Source organism: Dromiciops gliroides, chromosome 2 (genome assembly GCF_019393635.1).
Source record: "Dromiciops gliroides isolate mDroGli1 chromosome 2, mDroGli1.pri, whole genome shotgun sequence".
Classification (NCBI taxonomy): domain Eukaryota; kingdom Metazoa; phylum Chordata; class Mammalia; order Microbiotheria; family Microbiotheriidae; genus Dromiciops; species Dromiciops gliroides.
In genome coordinates, this window is record NC_057862.1 from 369,261,885 (window position 1) to 369,278,004 (window position 16,120).

General features: G+C 37.3%; 1 protein-coding gene across 7 annotated transcripts in view; it reads left to right on the forward strand.

The window, feature by feature from the left end:
• The window catches only part of RALGAPB (Ral GTPase activating protein non-catalytic subunit beta), an 89,658-nt gene that overhangs the window by 661 nt on the left and 72,877 nt on the right, over positions 1–16,120 (forward strand). For all 7 annotated transcript variants that reach the window (XM_043983319.1, XM_043983321.1, XM_043983320.1 and 4 more), the window contains exon 2: positions 15,464–15,679. In XM_043983319.1, the coding sequence (XP_043839254.1) occupies positions 15,494–15,679 (186 nt within the window). In that variant the 5' untranslated portion in view covers positions 15,464–15,493. The remainder of the gene's footprint in view (positions 1–15,463; positions 15,680–16,120) is intronic.

The window sequence follows — 16,120 nt, forward strand, 5'->3', positions numbered from 1 at the left end:
CTTGGGCCCCGCCAAGACATTGTTTTCTTTTGGACTCTGGATTTTGATGGGACGACCACTTCTCCAGGGTCGTGCCGGGTCTGTGGTGGAGTGAGGCGGCCCGAGGGACGAGTTAATCTTGAAGAAAGTTAGGTGAACTGAGACGTCTAAGTCTTGTCAACAACAACCTTTTATTAAGGGCTTGCTATGTTGTGCTCTGAACTGTATCCCAGCGCCAGGCCAAGTGCTAAGCACTGGGGATACCAAGAAAGGGAAAAACCGTCCCTGTTCTCCAGGAGAGCAAGCTAGGTAAAAATGAACTTGGTTCAGTATCTCTCTTTTAATTGTGAGCTGGATTTATGCAGCTTCACTTTCACTGTGCCTAACGCTTTGTCATTTATTTAGTAAGTTTCCAATTCAGTGAATCTGAGGAAGGGCGAATTTCTCAGGAAGCTTTTAAAATAGCTTTTATTGGTGCCTTTTATCTTCGCAGCAGTCATTTCCTACAACCCTAACACATACACACACACACACACACATCATCCCTTCAAATAAAGAAAAAAAAATTAAGCAAAGAGATACAGAGACTGATACCACATCAGACTACATAGACATATTCTGTTTTAGGAGTCCCCAAACTGCACCTAATTTCTACTTTTGCCTCAATACTTTAAAAGAAACTCTCACTTTAGGTATATTTTGTTTCTTGTTGGGTCCTGTCCAGTTTTTGATAACTGGCAGTTCTTGTATTATAGGTAGTTTCCCTCCCTTTTTTGTTTAGAAGTATGTAAGGATGTGCTTATCAGCTTCATAGTATTATGAAACGATGAGTGGTGTAATAGAGCACCGAATTTGGAATAAGAAAACCTGGGTTCCAATTTTTTCTTCCACTCATGAAAATTCTATGAGCAAGTTCTCCAACTCATACTTGTTCTGAAGCTAGGAAGCAAGTCATTTGACTTCAGTAAGTCTGTTTCCACTTCTGTAAAATGGGGATAATTACCTATACCACAAGGTTATTTTGAGGAAAGTACTTTGTAAGCTGTACAGAACTATACAAATGTGAGAGGCTGTAGTGTTTTATAACATCACAATATTCATTCTTTAGCTTTTTGTGAAGATCCTTTTGAAGTTAACAGATTTGGTGGTGATTCTGAGTTTGCCAACATTTCCATGTTTGTCTTTGGCTTAACACAGAGAAACACCCACCTACCCCCACTTTTCCTCATACCTTTGTGGGATCCTTTTAGGTGTGAATCACTTATATGCTATTACTGTTGGTTAGTTTGCTCTGTGAGGATTTGTTTAATATGTAGTCTGAATGCTTCTTAATTCTCATGCTTCCATAGCCTCTCTTTCCTCATTCTACAACTCACTGTTGTTCAAAGAAAGTTTGAGAGTGATGTATTGTTACCTCTTTGTGAGCACCTAATATGTGTTAACATATAACATATTTGTTGGTATGACTACTAATAGTTGTCACCAAGAGAGATATTAGAAATGTCAAAAAGATTATTTCTTAAGTGTGAATTTGAGATTAGTTGATTCACTCTGACCTCTATTTAGTAAAGAATTGCCAGGTTGCTACTAGATTTAAAAGATGAAGGATATTGGGATAATGATTTTGATAGTAGAATGAAGAACAGAAATATACAAAATATACAAAACAGGGTTTCCAAATATCTGCTTTTTGGGGCAGCAGTGGATAAAACACAGGCCCTGGAGTCAGGAGTACCTGAGTTCAAATCCGGCCTCAGACACTTAACACTTACTAGCTGTGTGGCCCTTGGCAAGTCACTTAACCGCAATTGCCTCACTAAAAAAAAACAAAAAACCAACAACAACAAATATCTGCTTTTAAAAATCATAATGAAAAGATTTGGCGTGACTTTTCTTTGGAGGAAAAAAATGTCTCTCTTGACTTGTCTTAAAAGGTCTACTGCAGGGGCAGCTAGGTAGTGTAGTGGATAAAGCACCAACCCTGGATTCAGGAGTACCTGAGTTCAAATCTGGCCTTAGACACTTGACACTTAACTAGCTGTGTGACCCTGGGCAAGTCACTTAACCTTCATTGCCCTGCAAAAACAAAAAACAAAACAAATAAAAAAGGTCTACTGCAGTATACACATGGTATATGTAGACCAAATGCAAAGGTTTAATGTTACATTTAATAGTGAAGTTCTACTGAGCTTAAGGATTATTTGGATATGTTCTTCATGTTACATAATTGGTTTTTATAGACAGACTAAAAGCTAGTAAGATTGCTTATATTAAATCCATATTCTTAGCAGACTTGTCTCTTCCTGTCTGATTTAGACAGCATTATACTAAGTATCCTCTGCTGGCCTGGGTGTGTGGAAGAAACCTGATCCAAGTAAGCCTGATCAATTAGCAGTGAATTGTCCATTCTACTCCCCCAGAGATGGAAAGTGTTGGACAATAATTGATTAAGGGATGTTCTTTATGTCTATACCTCAGGTTAGACCCTCCCCAAAGATTGATTGGAATTGAGAAAGAACCCTTCCAAACAAGACACATGCATGCCACCATGTCACCTGGAAGATACCTTACAGAGTTCATCTATTCCAACTCCATGTTGAGGACACTGATCAAGGTCACACAGCTAGTTAGTGACAGGATCAAGACTAGAACACAGGACTTCTGACTCGTCAGTGTTCTTTCTCACTGTCACACTGCCTCTTGAAGGTGGATTTTTTAAGGTGAGAAACAGAATGAGTGGAAGGGAGGCTTTGAATCATGTATTAGTAAGTTAAAACTGGAAAGAGTTGATCTTAAAATTTAGAATGGGAAAGGACTTCAGAAATACTAGTCTAGTTCAGAACCCTCAGATTAAAAAAGAAACTCAGGCTCAGGGAAGGGAAATGATTTGGCCAAAGTCACACCTAGCGAATAGCAAAACTGGTAGAAAATGCAGGTCCTTTGACTCTTGATCTAATGCTCTTTACTTTACATGGGGAAAGACATGCAGAGGCTGGATATAAAAGATGAATTGGGGGCGGCTAGGTGGCTCAGTGGATAAAGCACCGGCCCTGGATTCAGGAGTACCTGAGTTCGAATCCGGCCTCAGACACTTGACACTTACTAGCTGTGTGACCCTGGGCAAGTCACTTAACCCCCATTGCCCTGCAAAAAAAAAAAAAAAAAAGATGAATTAGTGGGACCTGAGGTGAAATTTTCTGTGGTTTTTAAGAAAGAAAAGCAAAGAGCCTTCATGTGTTGGTGGGGGAGAATGGCCATGGTGAGGGTCAAGGAGGATATGTGCCCTAATGTTTTTTGTAATGTGAGAGGCTGATAAATAGAGGGACTTCGAACTATTATAAAGCCAGTGAATAAACTCTTACCCTAATTTGACTTGTCTGTTCTTCTTCTATAATGTGCCTGTTTCAAGAGGTTACAGTCTATAACAGAAAAAGTAATAACCTCTCTCTCTTGAAGGTTTTCCACCTTGTGACAACAGTGTCTAGTGCTTAGCACAGTGCTTGGTACATAGTGGGTATTTAATAATTGACTTGGGGGGGAAAGTGGACAAGTTGTTTTAGCTCTATAAGCCTTAGTTTCCTCATACATAAAATGGGCAGCTAAGTGGCAAAATGGATAGAGTTCCAGGCCTAGAGTAAGGAGGACTCATCATCCTGAGTTCAGATCTGGCCTCAGATACTTACTAACTGTGTAACCCTGGGCAAGTCACTTAACCCTGTTTGCCTCAGTTTCCTAATCTGTAAAATGAGCTGAAGAAGGAAATGGTAAACCCCTCCAGTATCTTTGCCAGTAAAACCCTAGTGGGGTCATGAAGAATTAGACATGACTGAGAATCAACTGAAAAAATGAGGAAGGTAACGTGCTACCTACTTAAAACAGTTGTTTTGAGTCTCAAATAAGGTACATAGGAATCACATAAAGCTTTATTATGAACTTACTATGTGTTAGGCAGTGTAACATTGTAAACATGTAATAACAGGCACATTGTTGCCTTTATATAAATGCCAGTTATTTGCTCCCAAGTACCTAAAGTCCAGAAATGTTTTTACTCGCCCATCTCTGTCCTACATTCAACCAGTGTGCATCTTTTTGACCCGTTTCCTCCCCCTCTCCAGATTTATTGCTATCACTTTACTTTAAACCCTCATTTCCTCTTACCTTGACTATTACAACAATAGCTGGCACGATTAATCTTTCTAAGGCACATTCTTCTGCTCAAAAACCTTTGATCGTTTATCATTGCCTGATGAAGTACAGTGTCCTTAGCTTGTGTTAAGAGGTACAGATGTTTAGAAGTATTCAGGAGAGAGATCCATCATCTGGTTTAAAACCTAAGTGGCACAAGGAAAAGGATATTAGATTTGGAGACAGAATACAAGGGTTCAAAACCTAACTTGCTACTAACTACCCCTGTGACCTTGGGCAAATTGCTTCACCTCTCTTGGCTTCATTTTCTTCAATTATAAAGTCAGGGCGTTGATTTCATTGCTCTGTAAGGCCCATTCCCGCTCTAAATCTCTGCTTCTATGACTGTCAACCTTTTCCTGCCTTACACTACTCCCCTTCATGTGTCCTACAGTATATCCTAGCCAAACCAGTCTGTTCACCTGTTCCTTAAGCATGTCCTGCGAATTTGTTGAACAAAAGTACAAGACTGAACTGACCCATGCCTGGAATATTTTTTCCATCCTCCTCACCATTCTACTACTACTCTTCCTCCTCCTCTACCCTCCTCTTCCACATTCTACCCATTGTTTAAGACAGTTCAGATTGTCTCCTCCACCTCCCTCAGTTAAACATGATCCCTATGTATATGCATCAATGCAGTTTCTTATGCTATTTTATATTTTGTTAGGTTTATATTTTGTCAGATTTTGTTAGGTTATATTTTGTTTAGGTTTCAATTTCCCTACTAGATCAGGGCAGGGGACATGTATGAATTTATTTATCCAAATCACATCATGTCCAGTGACCAGAGGTATCAAACACCCTGCCCCATTGGTTGAATCAGATTAAAATGTAATTGGGAAAATTTGACAAAATAAATAAAAATACAGTAGAACATAGGTAACATTAATGTATGGTTTTCTAAGTCAATATATGCTGCCCACTGGGATCTTTATGATTTAGTAGCCCTGTTTCTATTTGAGATTGACAACACTATTCTGCAACCTGTCCCATTTCCTTATTGCCTAGCACAAGACCTTTTTGCACCTAGTAAATGCTTAAGAAATATTTGAGTTGAATTGAATTACTTAATAGGTTGATTCACAGAGGGTCTAGGCTCAAAGGGGGGTGTGTGTCTTTACATGGTGTTTTGTACTTAAAACACTTTTACCTGTTATCTAATCTTCACAGAAACCCTGCTACATAGGATATCCATATTTTGCTCCCATTTTCCAGATAAAGAAACCAAAGACATGGAGAGTTTAGTGATTACCCCTTGTTACATAGCTTGTTAATGAGAGTTGGAACTAGAACCAATAGCACAATGTTTCCTGACTCATAGTTCCAGTGTTTTTTTTAAATATATTTTAAAACATTTTAAATGCATTTATTTTTAAAATGTGATTAAATTATCTCTTTTAATGTATTTTTATTTATTTTGTTAAATATCCAATTACAGGTTTTTTGGTGTTTTTTTGGGGGGGGGGGGCGGGGACAATGAGGGATAAGTGACTTGCCCAGGGTCACACAGCTAGTAAATGTTAAGTGTCTGAGGTCAGATTTGAACTCAGGTCCTCCTGACTCCAGGGCCAGTGCTTTATCCACTGTGCCACCTAGCTGCCCCCTTAAAAGCATTTATAATCTCTCCCTTCCACTCCCCCCACCTATTGAGCTACAACAACAACAAAAAAAAGCCAAATTAAATACCCAAGCTCTCGACATAAATATGTATAGTCCAGCAAAACAAATGCTCTCCTTGCCCATGCTTGAAAATTTATGTCTCTTCATTTAAAATTTATCACCTCTTTGGCCAGGAGATGAATGGCATGTTTCATCTTCAATCTTCTGGATTTATGGTTTTGCCATTGTATTGAACAGTTCTAAGGTCTTTCAAAGTTGTTTTTCTCTATAATGTTGTCATTATATAAATTGTTCTTCTATTACATTCATACACTATAATTTGTTTAGCTATTCCCCAGAGGATAGTCCCTTAGTTTTCAATTTTTGAATACTATGTAAAGAGGTAGTATAACTATTTTGGTACATATAGGTCCTTTTTCTCTTACTTTGATCTCTTTGGGGTATAGACCTATTAATGGTGTCACTGGGTCAGGGGGTATGCACAGTTTAGTAACTTTTCAGTCATACCTCCAAATTGCTTTCCATTTGCTAGACTAAAGAGTATCAATGGTGCATTCATGTGCCTGTTTTCCTGCAGTCTTTCCAATATTTATCTTTTTTCCTCTTTTGTCATCTTTGCCAATTTGGGTGTGAGGTAGAACCTCAAGATTGCTTTAATTTGCATTTCTCTATTAGTGATTTAGAATATTTTTTTATATGGTTATTTTATAAATTTGACTTTCTACAAAGATTTTTTCCCCAATTGTTTCCTTTCTGATTTTTACTACATTAAATTTGTTTGTACAAAACCATTACAGTTCTACATAATTAAAGTTGCCTATTTTATCTAGTATGTTCATTTCTATTACTTGTTTAGTCATAAACTCTTTCCCTGTCCGTGGATTTGAAAGGTACTTTGTTTCTTGCTCCTCTAATTTGTTGTATAAACTTTTATACCCAGTTCATGTATCCATTTAGAGCTTCTCTTGGCATGTTATGTGAGGTATTAGTTTAAATCTAATTTCTGTCAGACTTGTCCAGTTTTCCCAGGAATTCTTGTCGAGTAGTGAGTCCTACCCCAGTGACTGGAGTCTTTGGGTTTTTCAAAGATTATGCTACCCTGATTACTTCTGTAAGTTGTGTATGTACATAGTCTCTTCTGCTGATTAACCTTTCTAATTTTTAACCAGCACTAAATTATTTTAACGATTACTGCCTTGTAGTACAATTTGAAATTTCAGTGTTCTGTCTGTTCCAATATGTTGTATTGCAACTCACCATTCATATCAGTTATCTTTCCAAATGCCACAGTTTGTATGACAGTATTAGGCATAATAATTTGCTTCCCCTTAAATGTGTTAACTGTTTCTGACTGCTTTTTATAAGCTATAAACTGGCTAACTAAAACAGTAGATAGTAGGAAAAATCCAGAGCATCAATGTCTATCACTATAAAATTAATAACTTTGTATACTATTACATGGTCCTCAGAGTTTATGCCAGGGGACTGCTTTATAGATGAAACAATCTTAAAATTAGGTCTTTTGGGTACTTCTTTAATAATTGTCCTCCCCTTTCCTGTTCCCCCAACCATTGCATTTAAGACATATGTCTTTTGCAGAAAGCTGTTATGGTGTGTGTCCATACAAAATCTTTTCAATGAGGGGGAAAATGTTGTAAACGTCTGTGACCCTGAGAATACTTAATTTAACCTCCTCGAATGACAGTTTTTTTTACAAAATGGAATATTGGAGATCTGTAAGGTCTTTTCTAGCTCTGACAATTATATTAATTGTCTGTCAACAAAAAAAATTAAACGAGAATGTATGATCTCAAAAGACATTGGTGATCTCTGCTATAGAATAAATTCCTAGAAGGTACGTGTTTTATTTATTAAATTATAAAGAGAAGGATGTAAATCTAAATATAGCACCTTGGTTGAAAAGGAAAGGCCAGGAAATTTTCAATGGATGTAAAACCTAGAAATAGTAGCTAGGAAGTATTTAACTTCTGCACATTAAAGATGGTCCTTTAAGTGTAAAATTAAATACATTGTGCCCTTGTAACTGGTACAGATATAAACAAAAAAAAGGGAAAAATAAACATTTTGAGAAGGGTTTTTCTCTTCCATTTCACTTTTCGCCAAACCAGTTAGAAAAAAAACTTGGATAATAACATTTTTATTTCTTTAAAAAAAAATAAATAAAAGTACTTTATTATTTTCCAGTTACATATAAGGATAGTTTTTAACATTTGTTTTCGTAAGATTTTTAGTTCCAAATTTTTCTCCCACCCTCCCTTTCCTCTGTGCTTCCCAAGATGAAAAGCAGTCTGATATAGGTTACATATGTACAATCACATTAAAAATATTTCTGCATTAGTCATAATAAAGTATTTATTTCAGAGACTTTCATGTATTACTGTCTAACCTTCTCTCAATAATTTATATAAATGAAGTAGAAAGATTTTCTATTAAATTAGTTCCAGAAATCACTCTGTCTGAATCAAACTATACACTTTGTCTGACATTCATTTGACATAGCTCAGATAAAGAGAGCTGCTCTTGAGAACATAAGCATATTTCTCTTTACAGGTACAGAAGAAATTCTAAGAAACAGGAAGCATACTGTTAGCCATTTCAAGCTACTCATAACTTGGAGTAAGGGTCTTAAGACTAAAATATAAATTATGGTTATACTTCTATTGCTTTTGACTGAATTATAAAACCACCATTTAAGACTTGATTTTGGAAAGGTATCTTTAAATGTTGCTGGGAGGAGGGGCAAATCACATGTCCGACCCTTCTACATACACTTTTCTTGCTACTTGTTGATCAGAGTAAAGAACTAGGAGGAAGCAGTAGTAGTTAGCTACAATTCAGTAGTTCTAGAATTTCAATGTTACTCATAATCCATGAATATTCAACTTTAATTACTAGAGATGTAAAAAAAGATGGGCCATTAGGTGATTTTTTTAAATCGAGGGGAGGGGGGGCGCAGTGGATAAAGCACTGGCCCTGGATTCAGGAGGACCTGAGTTCAAATCTAAGATTTTAACCAATATTTTTACAAGGGGGAAAAGTGTAGTCCTGTGATCCACTAAGAAGAAAATTGCCATATAAATTGGATAAACAGTGACTCAATAAGATGAAAGATGTGTGAAAATTCATGATATAGTGTAAAAGGGAGCATAGAGCAGAGTTCTAATCCCATTTTATGTTTATATTGTCTTTGTTAGCTGTGTAATTTTGGACAAGTTACTTTACTTCATATATATAGATGTATATATATCTATGTAATGTGTAAAGTTAGCTAATGAGTAAAGTATTATGATTTGTTGTTAATTTAGAAATGGAGTCACAGTAGGTGGGTAGAAAGGAGAATTCCCTGGAAAAAAGCAAATGTGTTCCTACATTGAAAGCTACCTTAGGATTTTTGTTTATAGACAGTAAGAGCTATGTTGTATTTTCAGTTTAGTAAATAGCACATTTAATTAAATAAATCAGTGCTGACAGTTATATATTACATTATGTGTATTTCCTTTTGAAAAGCTTAAAAATTAATAAACTTCACAGTATCTTCATAACCCTTTCACATAAGTAGTTAATTAAGGAGTAGTTAAAATTAAGGAATTTGGGTTTGGGCTTTTCGACAGCATTTAGTTCTATGCATAGTATAGTAGGTGTTTAAGAAGTGTTGATTGAAGTAATAAATTAATTTCTCAACAGTTTTCATTAAACAGTAAAATGATATATGGACTCTGCTGGGTTCAGCTGAGTAATTGTTAATTAGTGGAGGTTTCACAAAATACTTTAAAAGTAGATAGAAATCAGGATACTTTGCTTTGAAGTGATCTGAAACCCTTCGTAATCTTATATTGAAATTGTATCCAGCTTTACCAAATAGTATCTTCACTATGAACAATCTTCCATTCCCACCCCCAAACACATACAACACCTCAAAATCCAATACCATGATATTGGCTCCATTTACCTCCTACTAATAGTAATGTTGACAGCTCCAGCTACTATTTTGCCAACTTGGGAAACATCTCTGGGAAAGGGTTCTGGGTCCAGGGCAAGGATAAGAGAAGAATGTGACTGATGATAGGACTCTAGCCCACAAGATCCTTATGTTGAAGAAGGAAAAAGTAATGCTGCTTTAGCCAAAATTTTTCTATATTCAATTGATCTATTCTCAGTTTCGTCACGGGGGAGCTAGGTGCCTAGCTTATTAGAGATCATACAGTACCTAAGATGAAGATAGTAGAACCTCAAGTTGCTTCTGTCTTCCTCTTTAGAGGATGTCATTCCTGTGATCTCTAAGGAAGTTGGCCAAAGAAGATAGTCTGTTCATTTATTCTTAGATAAGTGTGGTCGACCCGCATATTTTTGAATTTTACTAATAAAGTGATAGTAATAACTCATTTGTAGTTGAAGTACTTTTTTCTTGAGAGTGACAAAAGGATAGATTTTGTTTTAACTGCTTTTTTAAAACTTGCAACAGATAATGTATGAAATGCAGAAAGCAAGAGACTAACATAACATGTTAGTTAGAAAGGTGCTAGAGATTGATAAATCAGAACTAAATTATGCTGATTCATTTTTGTGTCTACAAGAGGATGACCCCAAGATCATGATGGATATGAAAATTACAATGGAAATTAGTTGAAAGAATTAGAGAAGTTTAGCTTGGATTGTTGTCGTTCGTCCTTTGTCCTTTGTTCTTGAAGAGGACCATGACACCAGGAGGTGATGTCATGACCTGCACTAAATTGGATTTAAGTGAGGGAGGGCTGTGCAAGGTCCCCAACCTCACTCTCTCCTCCAGAGCCATCTGGGTCCAGTGGCAAGATATAGATCAGGATGACTGGAGATGGCCCAGATGTTTAAGGCAATTGGGGTTACAAAGCTAGTGTCTGAGGTGAGATTTGAACTAAGGTCCTCCTGAGTCCAGAGCCAGTGTTCTTAACCACTGGGAAGAGACTTAGGGAAAGAGAATCTTGTTAACTGTCTTCCCATACTTTAAGGGCTATGTTAGGAAAAACCCAGGTGAGAAGGTTTCAACACTCAGATGGCCTTTGGCATTTTGTGGCCTGTGTTTTGGATTCCCTACATCCCAAGAAATGAGATTATCCCTACAGTTATACTCTAGAGGCTTTCACGTGTAGATTGGGGCCTTTCTTCCTTAGTCCAGCTGAGATAAGATCTAACATTTGTAAGAGGAACTTCCTTAAGAACTGGGAGGGGTAGTGTGGAGTGTGGTGTAAGAGGGGTGAGAAGAGGTCACAGAGTCTAGAAATGGAAAATTCAGTTAGTGAAGTTCTTTGACCAGGATGATGACATTTTAACCAAAAATAGGCAACCCTTGCTTATGGCCCTGTCAAGGGAATTCTATCCTTAAGTTCCCTTTTCTTAGATATTTTCCCTACTATTCTTTTAGCTGACTCCCCTCTACAATCGAAGAATTGAACCACATTTCACTTGATCTGTCTGCCCATAGTTACTGAGTTATTGGGGTATTCTCATTTTAGGAAGATAGCTTCAAACTATTCTAGGGATATGTCAGCATACCAGTATACATTGTCCTAGCCCTGGATTTATAATTATTCTACCTCCCACAGAATGGCAATCCTCCCAACCTCCCATTCCAAGGATTCTGAAGCTACTCCTTGGAAGGGGGAAAAGGAAGGGGAAGCTACTTTCTTAGGTCTATTAGTAGTAACAGACCCTTACACTTATTAGTACATGGCAGTTTTAACAGTATTTTAAAGGTTTTATTGATGCATTTAAAAAGTTTTCATTTTATTTAGATCTTTTATTTTTATATCACCTTCATTTCCTAATATATCCCTCCTTCCACCCTCTCCATCTCTTATTGAGAATTAAAAGGTGAGGTGGGGGGAGTAGTTCAGCAAACTAACCAATATACTTTTTAAGTCTGAAATTATATGCTTCCCATGGGTTCTGGCCGGGCCTGACACAGGCTAATCCTCTGGTAGTTTGGGTTTGATATTGAAACAAAATTAGACATGCATAGGTTATCCAACACTTAACAAAAAAAATTATTAACAGCAAGAAGGCTGTAAAGTTAGGATTAGCATTGAGAACCCCTGAGCAAAGCTGCAATTGGAATCCAACTGTGAAGCATCTGAAAGCCCCTCCAGGTCCTTCCTCATGGCCGCTTTCTACCCAGATGATAAGGCAGTGACATCAACAGTCTAAACCTTTAGTCCACTGAGCCAACCAAGTCTTGGGAAATGTCTCAGTACCTTTTAAGAAAAAATTAACCTAACCTATGTGGGAGAAGGGGTTAGGATATTGCTCCTGCCCCATTCCACTCCTTGGTGGTAAGGTTCTTATGGTCTTTTAGAGCAGAGATGTCAAATAAATGATCTGAGGGCATCATGGCCCACAACATTCCTGAATGTGGCTCAAACGAGATTAAATTGTAGTTCCATCTGGTTGGGGTTTTTTTGTTTTTTTAGTGAGGCAATTGGGGTTAAGTGACTTGCCCAGGGTCACACAGCTAGTAAGTGTTAAGTGTCTGAGGCCGTACTCCTGACTCCAGGGCCGGTGCTCTATCCACTGTGCCATCTAGCTGCCCCCATCTGGTTTTAATATGTTGATGTATTAATATAAAAAAAAATAAACATGTAAGTTTCTAAGTCATTATGTAGCCCACAGAGATCCTTGTGTACCATTTTAGTGACCCATTTTTAATGCATTTGACATCACTGTTCTAGTGGACCTTCTGCCAGTTAAATGACATTAGGGCTGTTACTGGTCAACCTTGACCTCCAGCATTTAAGAAGTCTGATACGGACAGCACTGCAAGAGGAAGAGAAAATATTAAACCAAGTAAATTTCCCAAAGTAGTGACCAAATCTGGGAGAGTCCCAGGAATGATCAGATCCTAGGTCTATGTGGGGAGTGATACCAGATCTTTACAGTTCACACAGGTCTCTTGATATGAAAAGGTGCCCACGGGAAGGAGTAATATCAGGAATATCAGGGCTATAACAAAGATTATCACGCTTCCTGTATAGTCATCAAACCTTATGCTGGGTTAGGGATAACTATCTGATACCACTTACCCACTTAATGTTTCCTGGCTTACTAATCAAGACCCTCCTTGGGAGCCTCATGATGGGGAGTGGGGTGGAATGCAAAATCTTTATCTTATGAGAGGCCTCTGCCCCTTTTCTTATGTGCTGGCTGGTTAGATATTTTCACCTCCCTCTTGTGACCTTAAAGCAAGCTTCCTCCCCAGCAGTGCTACCCTTTGGTATTCCAAGCCTTCCCTGGGGAGGACTTCTACCATGATCACTGGGTGGTATACTGGCAGCAATGTGAAAAGAGCGGTCTTTTGTTATGTTGCTGTAAGGAGTGTGCTACAGTAGGCTTGCCTTTTGTACTTCATGTACTGATGTTCACTCTTGGGCAGATAGTGGGTAAATGCATTGTACTTGGAGACGGGAAGACTAGAGTTCAGATCCCACCTCAGCCCCTTAATAGCTTTGTAACTGTGGGTATCATGGTCACTTAATGTCTCTCATCTTCAGTTTCCTCTTCTATAAAATGGGGATAATAATATCGCCTACTTCCCAGGGTTGTTCAGATAAAATGAGTTAATATTTGTAAGGTGCTTTGCAAACCTTAAAATGCTGTATAAATCTTAGCTATTTTTATTCTGACACTGACTTGCCATTGCTGCTGGGGTCTGTCTGCCTTCAGCTGCTGTTGGGGCCTGTATCTGTACTAGCTGCCTCCTGAGCCAAACAAGTTTCTAGAAACATTTCAGTACCTTTTAAGGAAAACCTAGCTTTACCTGCATGGCAGAAGTTAGGATATTGTTCCTACCATACCATTTTTTTAAAAATTCATCATTTCTGATACATTTATTTGCTACAACTTGTTTAGCCTCTACCTGGAGTCAATGGCCATCTACTCTGTTCCAGTTCTTTGCTGTAATGATAATTCTCTTTTAACATTGCTTTCATTTACCAATAAAAAGAGATATACAGTTAAGCAAAACAAACTGGCACGTTAACTAAGTCTGATGACATATACCTCTCATTCTAAACCTATAGTCAGCCACCTCTATACTGAGAGGTGGGAAATTTGTTTCACCATGAGTCCCTTGGACTGAAGCTTTGTCATTGCATTGACTTGAGTTCTTTTTTTTTAGTGTCTTCCTTTATGTTATTGTGTTCTATTTACATATTGTTTTATTTATACTGCTGTGTATCAGTTTCTAAGCTTTCTAAGATTTTCTGAATTCTCTGAATTAAGCAGTTACCTAATATACAGTAATATTCCTTTACATTTATATACCATAATTTGTAGCTAGTTGATGGATACTCCTTTTGTTTCTAGTTTTTCCCCCCTGACATCAAAAGTGCTGCTATAGGGCAGCTAAGTGGCACAGTGGATAAAGCACCGGCCTTGGAATCAGGAGGACCTGAGTTCAAATCTGGGCTCAGACACTTGAAACTTACTAGCTGTGTGACCCTGGGCAAGTCACTTAATCCCAATTGCCCAGCAAAACAAAAACAAAAAACAAAACAAAACAAAAGTGCTGCTATATAGATTTTGGTTTACATGAGATCTTCTCTTTGGCCTGTGACCCCCTAGGAGTATATGCCTCTTAGTGGGATTGCTAGGTTGAAGGGGCTAAAAAGTTTATTAACTTTTCTAGGATTCAAATTGTTTTTTCAGAATGATTGGCCTAATTCACAGCTCCACCAACTGCATATTAGTGTCCCTATCTTTACTATAACTTCTCCAACATAACTATTTCTGTCTTAGTGATTTGGAGCATTTTAAAAAATGTTTACATTCCTTCCTTTGTAATCAGTTCAAATCCTTTGACTCATTGGGAATTTATCCATTGCAGAATGGTTCTTATTTTATATATTTATATAAATTCCTTCAGTATCTTAAGATATTAGAAATATCTGAGTTGAAGTCCCACCCATCCCCCCCAAAATAAGTGGTTTTTCCTTAGTCATGTTGATTTTTCTGTGCAAAAGCTTTTAATTTTTTGTAGTATCAAATGCCTCTTTGGTTTTTTGGTGCTGTATTAATTCCTGGCCAGGAATTATTCCCAGAATCATAAATCTGAATGGTAGGTAGCTCCTTGTTGGTGAAATGACTTCTTTAAAATCATGTAGCCAGTTGAAGTGTGTGATGTAAGAAGTTGGTCTAAGCCTAATTGCTGCCAAACTGTTTTCCACTTTTCTGAATGATTCTTGTTGAAGAGGGCATCTTTCCTGTTTTCATAGCATTTTTTAATATATGTTATTGCATTTGATCTTTACAATAGTTCTTTTAGGTGAATGAAATACTATCATGCCTATTTTATCAATAGAAAAACTGAGACTCATGAGATTAAGAAACTTGCTAAGTCCTCACAGTTGGATCTTATCTATGGAGCCAAAGTTTTTGATTCCTCATTTGACCTTCAGTCTAGGAAATATTCAAGGGATATGCCTGGAACATTTAGATAGAATCCATTGTATTGATTATTTGCAGTTTGTAGTTTCCAGTTTAAAAAAAATTTTTTTTTGTAGTTCTCAGTTTTAAAGAAGATAGTATGGTTTATTTTAGTTGATTTATTTTATCTTGTTATGAAGCATGAACTAAATTTTATTATTTACAGAAATATATGTCACATAATTGTTCTTTGTTTTTTCAGGTACCATTTGGATAGTACTTTAGTGGCACAATGTACTCTGAGTGGCGGTCACTTCATTTGGTCATTCAGAATGATCAGGGTAATACTAGTGTGCTTCACAGCTACCCTGATAGCGTTGGACGAGATGTTGCAAATGCAGTAGTACGACCTCTTGGGCAAGCCTTAAATGCCCCTTCAGGGGCTGGAAGTGAAAGTTTGTTAAAAACAGACAAAGAAGTAAGTGTGTCTTTATGTGGTTGAGTATCTACAAATGTGATGTATTGTTATTTTTATTATTATAAACTTAGACGTTAGTAAATGTGAACATTTCCCTAAACAAAGAATAGAAAAAGACTGCTAGCTTCTACCTGAGATAAACATATTATTGGGGGCGGCTAGGTGGTGCAGTGGATAAAGCACTGGCCCTGGATTCAGGAGGACCTGAGTTCAAATCCGGTCTCAGACACCTAACACTTACTAGCTGTGTGACCCTGGGCAAGTCACTTAACCCCCATTGCCCTGGGGGGTGGAAATATAAATTTATTTATTTATTTATTTATTATTAAAAGATAGTAAGTGTTGTGAGCTGATGATGAGTGAGATGAGCAGAACCAGAAGAACATTGTACACAGTATCATCAACATTGAGTGTTGACCTACTGTGACGGACTATATTCTT